Below are 20,352 nucleotides of genomic sequence, written 5' to 3' on the forward strand. Positions count from 1 at the left end.
AAACAAATAGAAGCTTGAAAGATCCTTGATCAGTGTATTCTGCAATGGTTTCAGTTCTATCAGATGAATGTGTCACTGTCTGATTCTCTCTTTCCTCTCTCCTCCTTGAAAAAATACACGGAGTAGGAGAAATGAGGATATCATACATGCAAGGAAACAAGAGACATGCAGAAAGACAGGCAGCCTGACTCCCATATGACTACTGCATGGTAAATCCAGTGTGGACATGGTAAATAGGAACCTTCCCCACTCCAAATTAGCAGTAGAAATGAAGGGCTTTTTACTGGGACAGTGATGTGGGGGAGGTCTCAAAAGGATTTTATATCTGGAAGGGACTGACTGTTGATGCAAGGTGTCAGGAAGGGATTTTCTTCCCCCAGTATTGTGGGAGGTGTGTTGTTTTTTAAATATATATCTCCTTCCTCTGAAGCATCAGGGATGGCCATGGCTGGTGAGGGGACATCAGACAGGGGGCCAGGGCCCTGAGCATTCTCCCTCAGGTGCCTGGCTGGCTGGTTCTGGCTCACCTGCTCTGAGTCTAACTGCTCACCATGTGTGGGAATTCGGGAAGGAATTTGGGTTTTTTCCCCCTTCCTCTGCAGCGTGAAGGGCAAATCACTTGCAGGATTATCTGGCTATAATTTATTTAATAATTTCCCTGCCATTGCAGGGGCTGCGAGCACTGGTGCACCTTGGGGTCCCACCTGTTCTTTGCCTGTGGCACATAACAGTCTAGTCTCCTGTGGGCTGTAATGCTTTGCTCTAATTTGGGTTGTTGGATTTAGTGTGCAGGTGCTGGGTGATGTTGATGGTCTGTGCTATACAGGCAGTCATATTAGATTATCTAGCAGTCCCTTCTGGCCTTAAATTCTATGACGCCACAGTGGAAGCCACCAAATCTAGCCTAATTTGATACTTGGATAAATCATGGCTTAGGTCACAAGTCAAAAGAGGTGGTGGTTTGGCTTTGATTCTACTGGATATCTGATTACGCACGCCACAAAACCATGCACAATTCAGCCTGGCTGGTGTTCTCAGCTAAAGATGCCCAGGAATGACATAGCAGCAACACTGCAGGTCAGGACCAGGGAATAATGACGATAGCTGTGAGAGAGAAGTTTGGACAGTGACCCATTCACCACTAGACAAAATTAGTCATTCACTTACAGCCATGATAAACCCCCCCCCCCCCCCCAGCTTTCCATGCTTAATTAAGCTTTTGTTTCATTGTCATATAGAATCTTTAGGCCCACAATAAAAAGGATGCAAGTGTGTTTGTGTGTGTGTGTTACATAAACTTGAGAGAGTGAAGGCATCACACTGAAGTCGTTTTCTCAATGCACACAGATAACAGAACAACATCTAAAGACAGCCATAATTAAAAAAATACACTCTCATCCCAGAATCAAAGCCATACATGCCAGGTTGGAAAGTGGCTTCAGCTAAGATGTCTTTTGGCCAAGGAATGAGCGATGAGAATGAAATGAAGCAGCCAGAATGCCTGGGAAAGGCAAATTCCAAAAGAGCCCTTACTTCTAGGAAGAGCGGGTCACTAGTACAACCCCCTTTTACCGCAGCGTTCTATACTTTGCCAACCTACTGCTTTGTTCTGCAGCAATCCTGCCAAAAGGAGAGAGGGAAAAGATTCAGAGGACAGTGAGGAGGAGAGCGGCTCTGCTCCAGGAATTAGAGCAGATGAAAGAAAATGCAAAAAGCAGAACCAGGGCTTCCAGTAACGTCAATGAAGACCTGGGGGTGTGCCAAGCATTACTTGCTGCTACCTCTCCTGTGCTGCCCAAACCAAGGTCTGTGTCAAGTTAGCCATTGCTCTGACATGGGCTAGCAACAAGGGTTATGCTGGGCCGGCAGTAAGTCAACAAAAGATGCCTTTTAGCAGCTTACTCTCATCGATAACCTGAAGGAGGGGCCACCTCGACAGTTAGGTGGAAGTTCTATTTTAAAGTTGACATTTTGGTGAAAGCTCTTACGTGTCACAACCAATGAATCTGTATGGCTCAAGATGGGGAGGCTATCTGGAGAGGTAGGAAGTACACTCTCTGCCCCCCATTTATCTGCTAGTGCTAACAGAAGCCCTGGTAGAGCTGAAACAGTCAGATATAAGCTTCAATGAATCTCCTTTCCCTGATTCTCCAGGTTTCTTAATACAGACACTAACAATTTCTGCTACTACTTTTACCATTTCTATTTATCTTCTTAGCAAGAAGCAAACTTACTGGCAATAACGGAAATACAGGAATGAATCACAAAACACCACTCCATCTGAAAATAGAGAACTCTATGCAACCAAGGAGAGAGGAAATACCACACTGAGCATCCCAAGTATGGCTAGAAAATGCTGCTTTGAGAAGAGATTGAGCTCTATTGATCTAGCTGATCATCTTTGCCTGGCTGCAGTATCTGAATACTGCTTATTTTTAAAAGGCAACAAAATCAGCATAAAGTGACGGAAAACACTATTTTTCTCTCGGGTATTATTGTTCAGATTGCTTGGAAATTTGATATATCCTTAATTACAAAGTGAGCCCACTGATTCTTATAAAAATGCAAGCACATGCATGTGCAAACTCCTTCCAGGGGACCAAGAAGGGCCAGGTAAGAAAGGAGAACAAGTCTGACTAAAAATGTGTCAAGAGGTAAGCCCAGCAGCCAGGCATTGCACTCCCAAGTCAGGGATCAAAGCCTGAATCATGAAATTAGACTCCAAGTGATCGTAATTGAGCATGGTAAAGGGCACTTGAGGCTCTGAGGAAGAGAAAGCCTGACACTCAGTCTGTGGTGTACTTTACTGGACGCTAGGGTCAGGGAGCAGCAACCTGAAGGCAGTCTAAGTCGGTGTGTGTTTGCAGGATGACTCTGCAGTGGCGAGGTATGTATGAGAAGATCTATGAATACCCTGATTAGAGGGCCAAGGATATATCCATGGGGTGATGGCAACTAACTAAGCTTTAGATTTATGTTCCTATGAAGATTTGTTTCCCCTAGGAAGGTATGTGCTGATAGGTAAGCCACAGGGAACACTGACAGCAATTGTGCAGGCAAAGGGAGGTCTTGCCTGGGGCACAAGGAATGTAGCTGGTTACAGGCTCACATTCCTAACTTCCTTAAAGAGCATCGTCTTTATAATGGTGGGGAAGGGAGGGAAATTCCACATGCACAGCAAGTTAGAACCACAATCTCATGGCTGAAGCCTTTTAAGCATTATTAGGTCAATCCAATGAGAGTTTTTCCATTGGCTTTAACGGGAATTGGATCAACCCTAGACCGGTACAGGAAGTCAAAGCAACATCACTTTCACCACAAAAGCATTTACCCAGTAAGTTGAGTTGTGCAAGGTTGGAACTTCAACACATTGACAGTAACTTTCATTATAAGGTTACTCAGATGCGGAGCACCCACAGAGTTTAATACACCATGTAGCGAACACTCAAGAGAATGTGCTTTGTTGTAATTACAATTCTCCCTAGGAAAGCTTTAGCCAAGACTTTCAAAGCTGGATACCTCTACATAGGCTCCCAAATCCGTATTTAGGCACCTCAAGGAGTGGGCTGGCTCTCAAAAGTGCTGAGACACCAGCAGCTCCACTGAAGTTCATAGAATCCTAGAAGCGCGGCGCCTAAACTAGACACAGTGCTCCAGCGGATGCCTCCCCAATCCTGAGTAGAGCAGGACAGATACCTCCCGTCTGACATACAACACACCTGTAAATGCAGCCCGGACTGATAATAGCCTTTTTCGCAACTACATCACATTGTTGGCTCATATTCAATTTGTGTTCCACTACAACTCCCAGATCCATTTCAGCAATACTACCACCTTGCCAGTTATTCCATTTAGGAACTACAAAATAAGAAGTATTTGTCTTTATTGTATTTCATCTTATTGATTTCAGACCAATTCTCCAATATGTCAAGCTCATTTGAATTCTAGTTCTGTCCTTCAAAGTGCTTGAAGCTTGGTGTCATTCACAAATTTTCTACACATACTGTCCACTCCATTATCCAAGTCATTAATGAAAATACTGAACAGTACCAGACTCAAGAGAGACCTCTGATGTGGCCCCACTAGATACAGCCTCCCAGTTTGACAGTGAACCTTTGATAACAATTCTTTGAGTAGTGTCTCAATCAGTTTTGCACCCTCCTTCTATTTCATCTAGACCACAATTCCTTAGTTTGGTTAAGAGAATATTATGTGGGATTGCATCAAAAGCAATACTAAAAATCAATATACAACATGTTTTCTGCTCCCCCCATCCATCAGGCCAGTAACCCTGCCAAAGAACAAAATTAGGCTGGTTTGGCATGATTTGTTTCTGATAAATCCATGCTGGCTATTCTTTTACAACCCTATTATCCTCCATGCTTGCTACTGGCTGTTCTGCACATCTGAAATCAGCCCACTCATTTAGGTGCTTAAATTTAGGCCCCAAGTTTAAAAGTCTTGGCCTATGACTTTAGGAAAAGCCAGATTCTATCAATGCACAAGGAAAAGTGCATTTCCTCTCCCAAAATTCTAAGCATTTGATCATTTTATTGAGCTGCTTTATAATCCATGCACTCTCCTCAAAATCCAACAGCTGGTAATTCTCCAGTGACAGCCACCCAGTTCCCTGCCACCAACTGCAAGCAGTTGACTCCTTGCTACTTAGCACTCCATCAGGTGTTTGTGCTGAAAATGGCCAGCAGACCACTGCAGAGTTGCCTGCCTCTAAATCTGACAATAACTGGAAACTAGTAACTTGGTGCTCAGCACTGGATCATTTGCTGATTTCACATGCTGTCAACATGGCCGCCTACTTTTCCCTCCCATTTTTGGAAACCAGCCTCTACAGTTAAAACCTATTCCTTCCTCTTACCTCTTTATTGCTTTCTGGGCCAGCATTCTGTTGCCTGCCAGGAATGTGACACTGCCCAAGATGGCCAGGTACTTCAGGGTCTGGAACATGTTAAGTTGAGTCCAATAGACATACATGAGCCCCAACATGGCTATGAAGAGACAAGACAGAAAATGTCATTTCAATGCAAGACCTTAGTTAAAACTGTTCATGGCACTAGACAGTTTAGAAGTAACATGTTGTACCACCGTCCCTAAGCCTTGTATTCCATTCACTCTCTGGCTCCTTGGCCCAGGAGAACCAGAGACACTCTACAGTCAGTTCCAGGGGAACAAGGGCCTTGTTCCACTGTGGTTGATGAAAGAGTGGCACTGGCGAGTTATGTCCAGTTCTCTTCAGACCAAAGATTGGTGGATATGATATGTAGGTTTGAGGGTGTTAGAGGAGGAGGATCTTCCAGGGTTCTCTGAGGACCCAAAAAGCCAATGAGAACTCAGAGCGCTCAGAGAAAACTAGGTCCCATCCACACCTGACCAGGACAAGCTGGACTAAAGTGTGCGCGTGTGTATAAAAAGACTCAAAAATCCCCCCTGTGCCAAACGGTGAATACACAGAAATAGTGACCTCTGGATATGAAAAGTGCTATTAAGTGTAGGAGTGGTATGCAAGAGGAGCCCAGTATAATGACAGCTGTTAAAAGCTGATGGACAAAACAGGTTTGTTTATCACCATGTTAACAATTCTGAAAGGCAGAAAGGAAGAGGAAAACGAGAGAGAAACGTTATGCTATTAAGTCATTATAGTTAATAGGTTGTGAGTCCATTTATCATCAGAGTACTCATCCATAAAGTCCATATAGGAAGGAGGTCAAAGCAGAGTGTCTCTGGCACTTACCAGCATGTCCCAGGTGGAAGATAATGGTGCTGGGAGCAAAGCTGAAGTTGGAGATGTTGGCACCAATCTTTATCCACTGAAAGAAAAAATGAAACCCAAATCACAATGGCTTTATTAGACAATAGTTTTATTTTAAAATGTAATCAGTTAAACACAAAGTTCTTAAACATGCCTTTCAAACTGGAGCTGCTTCAAATTCTCCATCAATTAAAATGATAGCCAAGACTGCAAAACCAACTTGTTTGTTACTGCTTGTCTACATGAGGAAAGAGTCTGGAGTAGTTACTGTGGAAAAGCTATTGAAGTACAGCTATTCCACCGTAGCGCCCCACCTGGACGCTCTAGTTCTGCACAAAGAGTGCTGCTGTTCAGTTTAGCTTTAATTCCCACGTTAGTTTATTTCACAATAGCTTCCCTGTTTGCCAGTCCTTAAAGAGTGGCCAGACCAAGATCACATCTCACCTTCACCAAACTTTTAAGGCAGAAGACACTGCTCTTATTGTAATAACGAATCTGTTTCTGATTTCATGAAAGCAGCCGGTCATTTAGCTGGTATCTAGCTCTACAAGAAATATTATCTTGGAGTCTGCAGGATCTCACATAAGTATTTTGCTAAAGAAAGCCTCCAAAACCTATCCTTCCCTCAGAAAAATCTGATTTGCCCTGAATCCATATGAATAAAACTGATAACAGTAAACATGATGTTCTGTTACTGCGCCCAGGATGAAACCAGCTACAGTTCTAGAAGAAATAAAAGGTTATGAATGACCAGGTAATAATGTCAGTTTGAAGGGAGTAGAAGAGAAGATGGAAAGGAGGAGCATTGCTTAGGGGGTGCTGGGTAAGTCATCAACAAGTGCACTATGGATTCCCAAGGTAACTGGACACAGATCTACCCGACAGCACCCAAGCCTTCAAAAGAGGAGAGGTTGTGTTTGGAACACACTACGAGGGAAGGGTGATGGTTTAAAGAGGAGCCACATGTTTATCCTACCAAACCACATATTATTTAACTTGATTCACAGAGAGATTTTAAAGTATACCAAGCAAATACTGATGTGGTGTTTATTTGATGACAGGTGCTTGGCTGAAGCTGTACTTTTCAGCTCTGGAGGTATGGACTCAAATGCTTATTAGGTGCACAAGTGGAAAGCAGTGTGGTGGTCTCTCACCCATGGCTTCCAGCATGTGAGTCCACATCAATTGAGGTCAGAACTGAGAATGTCAGCAGAGCCATGTGGGAGCAGCTTACACTGCACTATGCCTCATCCTTATCAGTGCTCTTAGGCCTGGTCTATACTACACAGTTAGATCAATGTAAGGCACCTTACGTCGACCTAAATTATGTCAGTGTGCACACTACAGCCTTGTCCCACCGATGTAAGTGCCATTACGCTGACATCAGAACTCCACCTCCATGAGAGGCGCAGGGCTAATGTCAATGTAGTCAGGGCAACTTACATCAGCTGTTGGAACCATGAAATTGACAACAAAGCTGGCTTCGATTCCCCACCTGGGCTGCTGCCAGGTTTCTGCTCCAAACCAGGCTGCCACCTAGGCTCCCAGCTCCCCAGGAACCCAGATACACCCCAGGCTCTCTGTTCCCTGCCGGGAGCACAGCTGCTGACTGGACTCCGGGTGTGGATCTCCCTGCCAGAGGCAAGAAGCCCCAGGAGGCTTCTCCCTGGTCCTCCCCCAACTGCTGGCTGGGAGCAGGGAGGTGAGAAGCTTGGGCAAGCAGCTGGGCTCCCGGCTCTCAGCCTCCCCCACTGTCCCTCTTCAGTTGGTGGAAGCGCTCCTGGTGAAGATGCACACCACCAACAGAAGGAGGGTCGTGTGGACATCAACCACCGCAGTAATTACCTAACCTAACCTTGGTCGGTTTAAGATTGTACTGTAGACATGCCCTTGTTTTTTTTTAACTGGAACATACATTCAACAAAACAGGTTAGGGACAGGGAGTTAGAACTGACAAGCCAGCCCAAGCCTTTGCACCTAGGTTGGGCCAGGGGTAGCTCCATTAATTTGCCTGAAAAATCTCATTTCCATAAGGCCCTGCCTTGTTAACATCAGGCTCTTCCTAAGGAATGGAGAGAAGCTGTTTCAGCCAATAAATAATGCTGCTGAGTGATGCAAGGGTTCCTCTAGTCACCTGATTTCCAAACACAGAGTGAGAGGATATCAAAACTGCACTTCTACTGAGGCTAAGGGGCTTTATTACATTTTCTTTAACCTGTTCAGTGCCTTAAGATGATTGGCTGGAATTATTCCTAACCAGCATGTAGGTAAGAGCTGTGGCTGTAGCTGTCACTGGGCAAGTTTTGGATTGTGGGGCAGAAGAGAAATTCTATATGGAATCTATTCAACTCACCAGAATGAAGAGCAAAAGCAGCGGGGAGAGGATCAAGGCTGTGAATGTGTTGGACACCACTGTAGGTGGTCTTTTCTCAGGTTCCCTGAAGAGGTGCTGTAGAGAGAAGTCCCATTAGAAGCACTTCACAATAGCTTTCATCCCAACAGGTGACCAGTTTCAGTCCTGGCCATGGATCTCACACATTAATTTTGATCAGGGTGTCCCTTTATGTATCCAAGGCACAGTCAATGTCATTCTTCTGAAAGCTTCCCTCCCACAAATGTAATCCCTTTTTTTCTTGCAGTGTCAATTTTTCCTTGTAGTCTGTAAAACAGGGAAACACTGGCTACTCAGCACGCATCACTGATGCTACTGAAAGGAGAGCGTGAGAGAGATTTTTAGGATCTGGAAGCTTTCTTTGGTCTCCATTTGATGAAGAGGAGAAAGTCTGATATCTAGTGACACGGAATGTATTCCTATTGCTCAAATTTAGATCTCCTCAATGACAGCATAATACTTTGCTGCCACACCAATGGGGGACAGAACTTATTTCTGCCTACTGGTAAGTAATGCAACCCCAAACGCTCTATCCACAATTTCCTCTAATGAGTATCACGAACATGGGGGAAGAAGATGCTCTCATGTGAAAGGCTACTTTTTAAGACTGTCATTGATAAGGGTAAAAATGAAACTGGGTATCAAAAAATAGAATTAATTCCCATCTTTTGAGCTGTACCTGGATTTCTGGCTTGGGAATGAAAAGGTTCTTTGACTGGACTGTGGATGGAGCATCTTCCTCTGGGAATTTGATAACAACATCAGCCTAAAATGGAATTGAACAACATTACAAAGTCACCCTGGTGTATGATCTATAAAGGCTAGTCACCCCCCGTCACGTCACCACCACCACCCCCGGTCCAAGACAGATTCCCCAACATAATGCAAGCATTAAGGACGACTAAGCAATTCAGTCACATGACAATGAACTCACCTCACGGACCTACTGAATTGCATTTTAAAATGACATTTCGTTTTCTGAACAGGGAAGGGAGTAACCGTCATTTAGCACTACACCGCTGGGTATGTTCAAATCCCAGCTGGTACACACAAGTTACTTCCATGACAAGCTTGCTTCTGATCCTATGCCCAGTCAATACAGGGCTGCTCTCAGAGGCTCTATTCCATGGCAGCTAATCCATGACATACAGAGCTGAAAAGTCATTCTAGTTTTGCTTTTGCACTGATTCAATTTTTTTTTAAACCAAGAGTCTACAAATGCCATAAAAGGAAGCAAGATCAACTACAGAGAATTACAGCATTTGTCTTTGTTCTTCTAGGCTTCTATTATTGCTTCTCGCTATACTGTCAGTGATCCCACAACCATATCACTGCATAGTCGGCAACATACCACGTTCCACAGGATTGGATTTTCCAGAGTGGCATCTCCAATTATCAAGTAAAGGGTGTAGGTACCAGAGGCAGAATCAAACTCTGTCTTTCTCTCAGTAGTGTCCAGTTCAAACTTGTAAACATTCTTGCTGTCTGGTTCTGCAACAAACACCACCTCCTGGCCAGTCTTTTGGTTGTGAAGACGGACAAATGTCTGAGGAGGAAAGTGATAATGCTTTATACTTTACATAGAGATTTCCATCACAGGAAGAAATCTTGCTTTTGACACAAATGAGGCAGGCAAGTATTCATATTTTACAGATGGGGAAATTGAGGCATGGGGTAGCAAACAATTTGCCCAAGTCACTCAGTGGCAGAGCTAGGAATAGAATTCAGTAATCCTGACTACTGGACACCCTATTGAATCACCAGAGCACAATCCTTCCCAGTGCAGCCACATTGTAATACAGGAACCAACATAGTCCAGAAAGCCTCTTGGGTGCCGGGCATTCCCTGCTGTGGCCACGCTGAGCTCCACTTGGGATGTTTTGCTATCATCATGATTGATCATGAAGTTGCTACAAGGACCAAGAAGTTGCTACATCAAATGCAACCTTAGGAGTGAGAGTTTCAGGGAACGTTCTGTATCCAATGTAGAAACACACTTTTGCAGCACAGGATGTAGCTTCTTCCACTCTGTATTTGTTTCTCTAAATAAGCCATAAAGTCAAGCTTAGCAGAAGCTTATTTAAAATACAACAAAAAAAAGTAAATGAACTGGATTCCCTCCCTTTGTATCCGATTTTCCTCCCCTCCCTTTTGGGTGCACAAAGTATTTATCTACAATTTTCCCATCATAATTCATTTCAAATACAGACACTAGGATGGTTTTCAAAGTCTAAGGAAGCTTTTCAAAGAGAACTGCTGGCTAAGATGCCTCAAGAGGCAGCATCCAGATGACAGGATAACTGCATAAATGTATCCTGACCTGGTGAGGGATGAGCTCAGCTCCACTGTTCACATCCACCAGCTGGAAGGACAAGGCAAAATTCTGATGGCTGTCAGCTGTGAATGATCCTTTGGCTTTGGCTGGATAAGCCACCCTGGGGAGGAGATGAAAGAATAAAAAAAAAGAAAAAAAAAGATGATTGGTGGTGGTTTCCAACAGGGGGTTTGGAGTGACTGACATGTAAACCTGGGTAAGAGTGTCACGATTTACTTGTAAGAGGAATTACTCTAGATTACTTGACCATGAGTTCAGGGAATTAAAATGCCTCTATTCCAGCACCCTCCCACAAAACTGAGGGGAAAAAAGTGAGTGGAATTATTTAGTATGATTTATTTTTACAAGCTATTTGTATGGTGTGTATTTTAAGAGGAAAATATTGGACTTAAGAAACCCCCCAAATATTCATTTATAGTTAGCACTGTGCAAATAATGGATTTCTTGGTTTGCTGGCAGTCCAAAAAAAAAAAACCACCAATGCTGAAAACTACATTTTCAGTGAAGTGAAAAGTCCAAAAAAAAATTGGTTTGGGTTGAATGAAACTGTTAGTTTCACTGGAAAAAAAATGTTTCATTTGCATTTTTAAAAAATAAAACTGAAAAACTCAAAATGAAAATTTATCCCTCCACCCACCCAGGTCAAACATTTTAAAAACGTCAAAACAAAATGCTTTGACTTTCGTGATATTTTGGCTGAAACAATTTGGCAAAACAGACAAACTTGTGGAACATTTTGGTGTCACTCAATCTGCATTTTTCACTGAAAATAAAGTTTCAGATGACAAGTTTCACTCAGTTCTATTTGTAATAGCATGACCCTACACCACCTTTTCATCTTAGATGTTCCTTCCTCTAGGTGAAATCTGCCAATACCATAAGCACTTACGCAATTGTTTTAACTACTTTATTTGCTAACTCGAGCACTGCCAAGATGAAGTAGCTGCACAGAAGCAACTGAGGGCTATGGGGCTTGTCTAGCTGTCAACACTTTCCTCAGGTTAAAAAAAAAAGCCATTTTCCCCCAATGAACTCTCAGGGATTTGTGAGTTGAAAGAAGGCACAGATACACTTCTGATGATGTTTAGATAAAAAAAAAAAAAGACTACTTGAGCTTCCATGGCAGCAGATCAGTAGTTACTGAACAGCAGCCTCAGGTCAATATTGTCATTTACCAGTGCATCTCACACACTGTTGCCTTACCTTGTTGTTTTTGGTGCAATGCTCTGATCCTTATCCACAGTAGAAAGATCCACATTTGTAATGCCAACTTCTGTGGAAACCTTTACTTTCAACTGCAGCCAAGCAGAATAGGGAAATTAACAGTACGTAAGTACATATGCACACTTCATGCCGACATTCTCCTTTAGAAGCCTAGAAATCCCCCTTACTCCCAGATCCCACTGTGCTAGGTGCTATACAAAGAGAACAAAAAGACAGCCCCATCCCAACAGTTGAAAATCCATGTAATCAATCAAATCAACTGGGATTTACTTCAGTCTTACACCCAATCATAAATAGTTGCTGCAGAGTTAGCTGTTAATTAGCACATTTATTCTCACATAAGAATGGGCATATTGGGTCAGAGCATTGGTCCATCTAGCCCAGTATTTTGTCTTCCGACATTGGCCAATGCCAGATGCTTCAGAGAGAATGAACAGAAAAGGCAATCATTGAGTGATCCATTCCCAGCTTCTGGCAGTCAGAGGCTAAGGGCACCCAGAGTGTGGAGTTGCATCTCTGACCATGTTGGCTAATAGTCATTGATGGACCTGCCTTCCATGAACTTATCAAATTCTTTTTGAACCCTGTTAAATTTCTGGCCTTCAGATCATCTTATAAAAACATTCCTTGGAGAGTTAAAATCTGTTAGTTGCCAAGATGTTTTCCCATCATGTACTAGGGTGCTAATGAGTGCCAGACCCTGCCGTACAAGAAGATTTATCTTACAAAAAGCCTACATAAAGAATTTTATTTATTTGCAATATTCAAAGGGAAAAAGAGGTAGGTCAGATTTTGGCTCTGCCAATCTTTACAACTGAAAATTAAAGATTTCAGTATCCTTGCTACCCATAATATTTCTCCTTGTTACTGGATCCTGCCCCAAACTAACCAGAGAACAGAACTTCACACTGGTTCTAGGACAGGAACAAAAGAAGTGAGAATCTGAACCACTTCCAGTTTAAAAGCCAACTGATGGCACCTCGGTGCTATTCCATGGAGCTCCCTTTACTGAGTCTATTACACACAAGCCCATCACACAAATATTTTAATGCTAGGAAATGCAGTGCCCCACCTGGAGTAATAACCCTCCAGTTTGGCTAATTATAGTAAAAAACTACCGTCCATTAGGGACAATTAATGGTAATGACAGCCTCGGAACACACAGCTCCCCGGCAGCTCTGCCCGGTAACAATGAGTCTTTATTATTAGGAGGCGATCACACAAAGCCATGGGCATTAATGCATTCCCCCTGGCGCCGCATGCCTCTAGAGAGTTTAAGCAAGACCATCAATCCCTTTCTGACACTCTAAGTGCGATTATTACTACAATTACAATGCCAATTTGATATGCATGGCAGAGGCCAGCACTTGTAAATAAGTGTCTCTCCCCCCACATTCTGCGCTGACTGAGCTGTAAGATTTTAAATGCTAATTTTTTCATTAGAGGAAATGGAGGGCAAAAAGTTAACCCCCCACTGTACATGTCACTTAAGGAGAGTGACAATTGTTCCCATCTGCCACCACTTCCGTGACTTTGTGAATGGAATGCTCTCGCTGGAGCAAATTTGGGGAAAAAGTAAAATTCCAAACATTTATTCACAACTATATTTTCTTGACTAACAAGACAGCGGGTGACTGTTTCTATTAGCAGAGGTGTGTTTGAACAAGTGCTTCTTAATTTGCATTCACAACTCGACTCACTCATTCTTGCTCTGACACGAACAGGACACATTAGTGTCTACCTGGTTTCAAGATGCCAGGAACGTAAGTTTGACTATAGAGTATGTGTACAAAGACCAAAAAACTCAGCTGCTTAACTTCGATATTATAGAGGGAACCACATAACATGGCTGTTTAACCACACCCTGATGCTTATGGACACAAATTCTGAATAGCTTGGGGAACCAACATTTCTAGTGAGTTTTTCCATCATTTCATACTAACGGATGTTATAAAAACACTTTCTTTACATCGCTGATGTTACTAATCTTTGTTCTGAATTTGATGTACATATATTACTTACTAAGTGATTGATAATCAGTACAATAATTCTAATTGATCCCCTTCCATGCCCCTCCAGATCTTGCTTTTGGATCCTGAGGTAAAGTCATAACAATAATAATACCCAACTCTTAGACAGCATTTTTAATCCGTAGATTTCAGGGCACTATATTCCCATTTTACAGATAGGGAAACTGAAATATAGAGGTGAAGCAACTTGCCCCAAGGTTACTGGGCAGGCCAATGGCAGAGCTAGGAATTGACCCTCCAGCCTCCCTGCCCAGTGCTCAATCCCGAGGCTAAATTCAACTCTGCTGCTTTGCAGAAGATTGTGATGGCGCACATTCAGTACAATGGGCCAGATTTTCAGATGGTGTATATTAAAGTAGTTCCACTGAACTAAGAGTTCACAATTAGACAGCAATCAAAACACACCCACCTCAACTTTGTTTGCAATTAATCGACTGTCACCATCCACGCTGATGGAAAAATCGTAATATCCACTAGCAGGTTTGACATTCATGAAGTTCAGCTCAAAGACGTCTCTGTGACAACAAGAGCAGAGGTATAAAGAACAGAACACACCCTCTACAATACCTACACAGGAAACTGACAAATAGGGAATTTGTGCAACTATGCAGAACTGAAAAACTCCAAAGAGCAAGGTACCCTAGATTTTCCTCTACTACAGTTAAAAAGTATATGAGAGAAGCAGCATAAAAAAAATCAAGGAATATTAGCCTGAGTTTAGCATGACTGCATGAGAAGAGAGTTTCACCCTTCCAAAAATAAAATATCTTCTGATATTTTCTAGGTATATTTCACTGTAGCTTCACTACAGCATTTTTCTTGTAGGCAAAAGCCTTATGAGATGCACTACCTAAAGAAGAGGTCCCCAAACTATGGGGCGCACCCCCCTAGGGAGGTCATGGAGGAACATTTGGGGGTGCACTGGGGCCCAGGCCAGCCCCCATGGGGGGCTGGGAGGGAGCATCACCCTGTTCCCACCCCCAGCCATGGCTCCATTCCCAGCTCTGCCCCCAGCAGCAGCCCTGGCCTCCACCCCGACCACAGCCCTGCTTCCGGCCTTAGCCCCCTTCCCCACCCCCAACTATGGCCCTGATGGCTCTGGCCCCTGTGGCCCTGCTCCAAGCCGTGGCCACAGCTGTAGCTCTGCTCCCGGCGAGGTGTGGGGCAGGACAGAGTTAAGGGGGAGGAGGGGCACATGACATAAAAAGTTTGGGGACCACTGATCTACAGTAACTGCAATGGTTAAGCGTCAGAAGCAGAGGGACAGTAAATTTATAACTTAGCAGCAGTAAAATGGAGGGCAGTAATGATCATTTCTTTCAAAGATTGAGCCACTTCATCTTGTCCTCACAAATTCTTGCTGGATCAGTCTGAACTGATTCATTAGGGCAGTAACCCCAATGTGTGGTTATTTAGGGCATCATCTGTGGCTCATGTTAAGTCCACATCTCAGGCGCAAGTCTGATGTCAGACAGAGCAAACTGTTATAAGCATACACCTCACTACCCAAAATAAGTAAGGCAGCCCTAAGCATACAGACCAGCACTGCCAAAAATCATTCTTCATCCCTCCAAGGAGTTAGGGAAAGAGGAGAAACACCATGTTCCCTCCCTCCCAGGGGTCAGAAATATTGTTGGGAGGGGAGAATTGCATCAGTAGGGAAAGGACCTGTGATAACGATTCAGTATCATTACTAAAAAACACTCTAAAAGTCACTACACTCACCAACAAATCAAGTCTGACTATGGTGCCTTGAGTATTCCATCATTCAACAAGCATTTCTTTTTTACGGAAGGCAGGGGATAGGAGCGGGGGAAAATCCACTATTATTATAACAGAGGTTGTTCTTTTATGTCAAACAGTAGAAACAGATTTGTTCCTTACCCTGAAAGGGCAAACGACACCTGGTGAAGGATAGTGGCTTTGGTAGATGCAGACTTGGCATGGTCTAGCTTCACAGCAGCTTGAGTCAGTGGCTGAGACATGACATTGGTCACTTGTAGCTAGAATGAGAATAAGTGATTAGTAAGAGTAAGAACCACGGTTCTGGGAAGGCTATCGCTCAGGGAGTTAATACTTGGAAGACGGAGATGCATACAAAGACTTACTGGTAGGAATCCCCTGCCCTCTACTACTATTTCCCATGGTTTGACTGGCAAACATGTCGTGTTTGAAACATAGCATCCTCAGTCTACCTCGTTCCTTATGATGCCTTCATATCATGATCAGAAACATTAATTCTCCTAATCAAAGCTATTATGCTGAACACTAAGGGCTGCTTTTTGTGGTAGTGTCTCTGCTTAGTCCCCAGTACACAAGGGTCCGTAAGATTATTTCACATAGGCACCGAATGTGGATTTAGGAATTAAGTATGCACTTGAGCCCTGGTGCCAGAAGTGAAAGGTGTTATCCTGTGCACTAAGCCATCCCAACTCTGCAGACTAAGACAAGATTAGAGAGAGATTCGGGGTCTAGGAGCTCACCCGGAGTATGGGTTGATGATGAGACACGGCTGCTGGCCCATCAGGGATGACAATGATAGGCAAGTGGTAGCGGTTCTGGGATAAAGAATCTGCAGCACAAGCCACGCTGAAGGCCTCAGAGAGTGTCTCAAAGTTCTTCTTGCTAAAAATTGCATTCATCAACTGGATTATCTGATCCTGAAACAAAGAGGAACCAATCATATGTTAGCCACACTGGGGTGGGGGTGGGAGGACAGCTTTCCCCAATATTTGAGAAGAGCCTAGCCTAAACAAAGTGCTAAAAACCTCCTTGATCAGGAACAGAAACTTGGACTAACACTCTTGTGATTTTACCTTCGATTTCTATGCAGATATGACTGGCAGAACAGTCTAATTTAAATACAAATACCCAACAGCCACAAGTTTTAGGTTTCTTATATTTTAAATTCGTTTTGTTTAAACTATTACTAGGTCAGCTCTGTAACAATGGAAGGCTGGTTATCTGTATTTTGGCTTGGTTGAACCTTAGGATTCTTGCTCTTGGATCTAGAGTTCCCAGCACAAGACAGGAGGGTTAAGCCAGAAGCTTGAGACTCAAGAGCGGGAATCCAATTAATATAGAAAATTTAGACTACCTATTAGTTTCAAAATATAAGACCACCCCTTGATATAAGCACAGGCATCTGGGCTAAATTCTGATATGACAATGGTATGGTACTTACAGCCAATAAGAGGCCTATATACACACATCTCATGTCCCAAGAGTACGTCCAGTATACGGGGAATGTATACAGCTCATTTATCATTCTGAAACCAGACCAAAACACCCACCACAATCACCTCCTAAACAATCTCCTTTTAATTTTCTCAAACATACTTCAAGTTACCTCTAGCTGCTCAGTTTCCCGTGTTTGTATTTACTGATGTCTCAGTTTCCCCTGTGTTTGGATGGTCAATGGACATCAGACCCCAACTGAAGGCACCCAGATGGAAGCTCCAGATCCTTTATTAAGTGTGAGTCCCACAAAGTGCTCTTCACCTGAACAGAGCATCTTGCAGGATCGAGGCCTTAAGTAGCAATAGATACACTGGTTTAAACGCCATGAAAACCCTAAGGAAATTTGTTTTAAATATTATAAACCCACTAAACTTTAAAACAACTCTGGCAGCTTTCTGAAAAGGAGGTATTTTCCTCATTCAGTTAAGGAGTCATCCAACAAAAGAGCTCCTGACAATCTGATTTAGAATCAACGCTGAACAATTTTCTCTAATTGGACCAATTTATTTTTTTCTGTCATTGGGATTCTGACAGTCTAAAATGGGCGACTGTGTTCACCAGAACCTGTGTCAAAAGCGACATCAAAATTAGTCCACCATCAAGTCCGCTTGGCAGCAGCATGGAAAAGAGCCAAGAATGAACTCAGATTCTGTACATAGACTTCTTTCTCAACCCCCTCCACTGCTGCTATTACCTTAATGATGCACCAAGTGGCTCAGCGTAGCTTCTTTTTTCAGGTCCTTACATAAAACAGGTTATAACAGTACACTGAGGTTCAGTGAACTTTACCCCCACAAGATACTAAGTAAATGATCCTGCAGAGAGCTCACAATAATGATTTCTATCTAATCTAGATATCTACATAATTCTGTTCTGCCTATTGATGCTCATAGTGTATGAGCACCAAACTTTCGTGTGTGGATTCATGCCTTAAGAGTACATTATTTTGAAAACTACTTTCCTGCAGGGCATATTTTCCTGTTGAAATCAAGTATACCCCCTATATTTAAGCATTCACAAACTAAGGTGTTTGCATTTTCTCCTGGTTAGCTAATGTTTGTACACCACTCCCAAGTTATACAGTGCTATGTAAAAGTGTGAAATATAGGAACTGCATCCAAATCACTGGGCTCTTTTTTCAATCCATTTCAACAAATTCCCTCAATAAATACAGAAAATCTAGGATGCAATTACCATTTCCTTTGGTAAATTTGAGAATAAATTATTTGCATCTCTGGCACTTCAGTCCAAGTTTCCTCCTGGCTGGTAGTTAAATAACGGGCCCTGGCATATTTCCCTTTTACCAAATTTACTTATAGTTTGCTATGGGTCACATTCTGCTCTCAGTTATACATGCTAATAATAATCTCCAGATACAACAATTAATGTTTTCACAAATGTTTTTTTTACCAGCTATTATACCCTCTGGATCAAATAATCTGGTACATACCTCCTTCATTGCTGGTTCTGTACCCACATGGTCTGACAGTCTGTAAGTAGCAGCAACAAATAATGCAGTAGCCTCAAGTCCTTCTTCAAACTGCAGATATACTCCACCTAGATCATCCAAGCGGGCAACAAGGTCCTGGCAGCAACGAGAGAGAAAAATTGCATGAAAGGTAAAGACAAATACGACTGACAGCAGAACTACTGAGACTACTAGTGCAATCTATTAGGTATACATTCATGGAGTATTTGTATTGGGGCCACTATGACAATTTTCTCTAATCTGAACCACCTTTATATCCAAGAAACGAGACCTGGGAGTACTGAGGGACTTTAACTACCCAGACATCTGCTGGAAAAGTAGTAAGGCAAAACAAAAAATGTCCAATAAGTTCTTGGAATGCACTGAGGACAACTTTTTGTTTCCGAAGGTGGAGGAAGTAACCAGAGGGACACCCATTTTAGACATGGTTGCGACTAATAGGGAGAACTGCTTGCAAATCTGAAGGATGAAGATATTTCATGAAATGAGATTTCAGGATTCTAAGGAAAGGAAGAGCAGCAGAATAAGATCAATTGATTTAAAAAAGGAGACTTTACACTCAGAACTGGTAGGTAGGGTCCCATGGGAAGAAAATCTAAGGGAAAGGAGAGTTGGTATTTCCTCAGAGACAGTATTTAAAGGCACAACAGCAAACTATCTAAATGAGAAGGAAAAAGAGGAATGGTAAGTGGTCAATTTGGCTCCATTGGGAGCTCTTTAATAATCTGAATATCAAAAGGAATCCTACAAAAAGTGGAAACATGGACAAATTGCTAAAGGTGAACATATAAAAGAATGTAGAGACAAAATTAGAAAGGCTAAGATACAACATGAACAATACTTAGCAAGGGACATAAAAGGCAGTAAGAAGAGGTTCTTTATCTTTCTCTTGTTCCTAATGTATATAAAGGAAAGTGTAGGTCCTCTACTTAGCAGAGAAGGAGAGCTAATAATGGACAACATCAAGTAGTCATTTAATGTCTATTTTGCATCAGTCTTCACTAAAAAGGTAAATTGTGATTAGTTAACTCCACATAGTTACTATTAACAAGGGGGAAGGAACACAAGCCAAAATAAGAAAAACAGATTAAAGAATATTTAGATAAGTTAGATGTAGTATTCAAGTTGGCAGGGCCTGATGAAATTAATCCTAGGGTACTTGAGGAAGAGGCTGAAAATCTCAGAACCACTACAATTATCTTTGAGACCTCATGGTAGATAGGTGAGGTCCCACGTAACTGGAGAAAGACAAACATAGTACCTATCTTTAAAAAGGGGAGAAAAGAGAACCCAAAGTATTACAGACCAGTCTAACTTTGATACCTGAAAAAATATTGGAACAAATTATTAACCAATTTGTAAGCACCTAGAGGATAATCGGGTTATAAATAAGAACAAATCATGCCAGTGCAACCTAATTTTCTTCGACAGGCTTACTGGCCTGGTGGATGGGGGAGAGAGGGAAGCAGTAGAGAGGACATATCTTGACTTTAGAAAGGTTTCTGAGACAGTCCCACATGACATTCTCTTAAGAAAACTAAGGAAATTAGGTCTAGATTGAATAGCTATAAGGTGGGGGATGTATTAGTGGTGTTTTGAGTGGAGTCAGCCTTCAGTCCTGTATCATTTAATATTCAGGAATGACTTGGATGATGGGAGTGGAAAGTACACTTATAAAATCTGCAGATGAGATACAGCTGAAGGAGTTACAAGCACAGTGGAGGACAGGAATAGAATTCAAAACAACCTTGAGAAATTGGAGAATTGGTCTGAAATCAACAAGATGAAATTCAATAAAGCAAGTGCAAAATGCTATACTTAGGAAGGAAAAATCACACGCACAGCTACAAAACAGGGAATAAGTAGCTAGGCAGT

The 20,352-nt window shown here is 42.5% G+C and overlaps 1 protein-coding gene across 2 annotated transcripts in view; it reads right to left on the reverse strand.

The window, feature by feature from the left end:
• The window catches only part of RPN2 (ribophorin II), a 29,491-nt gene that overhangs the window by 1,545 nt on the left and 7,594 nt on the right, over positions 1-20,352 (reverse strand). Inside the window, exons 6-17 of one of the 2 annotated variants that reach the window (XM_067554377.1) lie at positions 18,439-18,573; positions 16,232-16,408; positions 15,633-15,751; positions 14,158-14,263; positions 11,698-11,789; positions 10,480-10,594; positions 9,511-9,705; positions 8,839-8,925; positions 8,121-8,216; positions 5,750-5,825; positions 4,877-5,006; positions 1,534-1,620 (exon numbers count right to left, since the gene is read on the reverse strand). In XM_067554377.1, the coding sequence (XP_067410478.1) occupies positions 1,569-1,620; positions 4,877-5,006; positions 5,750-5,825; positions 8,121-8,216; positions 8,839-8,925; positions 9,511-9,705; positions 10,480-10,594; positions 11,698-11,789; positions 14,158-14,263; positions 15,633-15,751; positions 16,232-16,408; positions 18,439-18,573 (1,380 nt within the window). In that variant the 3' untranslated portion in view covers positions 1,534-1,568. The remainder of the gene's footprint in view (positions 1-1,533; positions 1,621-4,876; positions 5,007-5,749; positions 5,826-8,120; positions 8,217-8,838; positions 8,926-9,510; positions 9,706-10,479; positions 10,595-11,697; positions 11,790-14,157; positions 14,264-15,632; positions 15,752-16,231; positions 16,409-18,438; positions 18,574-20,352) is intronic. The other variant, XM_067554378.1, reaches the window with a different exon arrangement.

The sequence above is a fragment of the Emydura macquarii genome, unplaced genomic scaffold (genome assembly GCF_026122565.2).
Source record: "Emydura macquarii macquarii isolate MOO-44397 ecotype Brisbane River unplaced genomic scaffold, CSIRO-AGI_Emac_v2 contig_1483, whole genome shotgun sequence".
Classification (NCBI taxonomy): domain Eukaryota; kingdom Metazoa; phylum Chordata; order Testudines; family Chelidae; genus Emydura; species Emydura macquarii.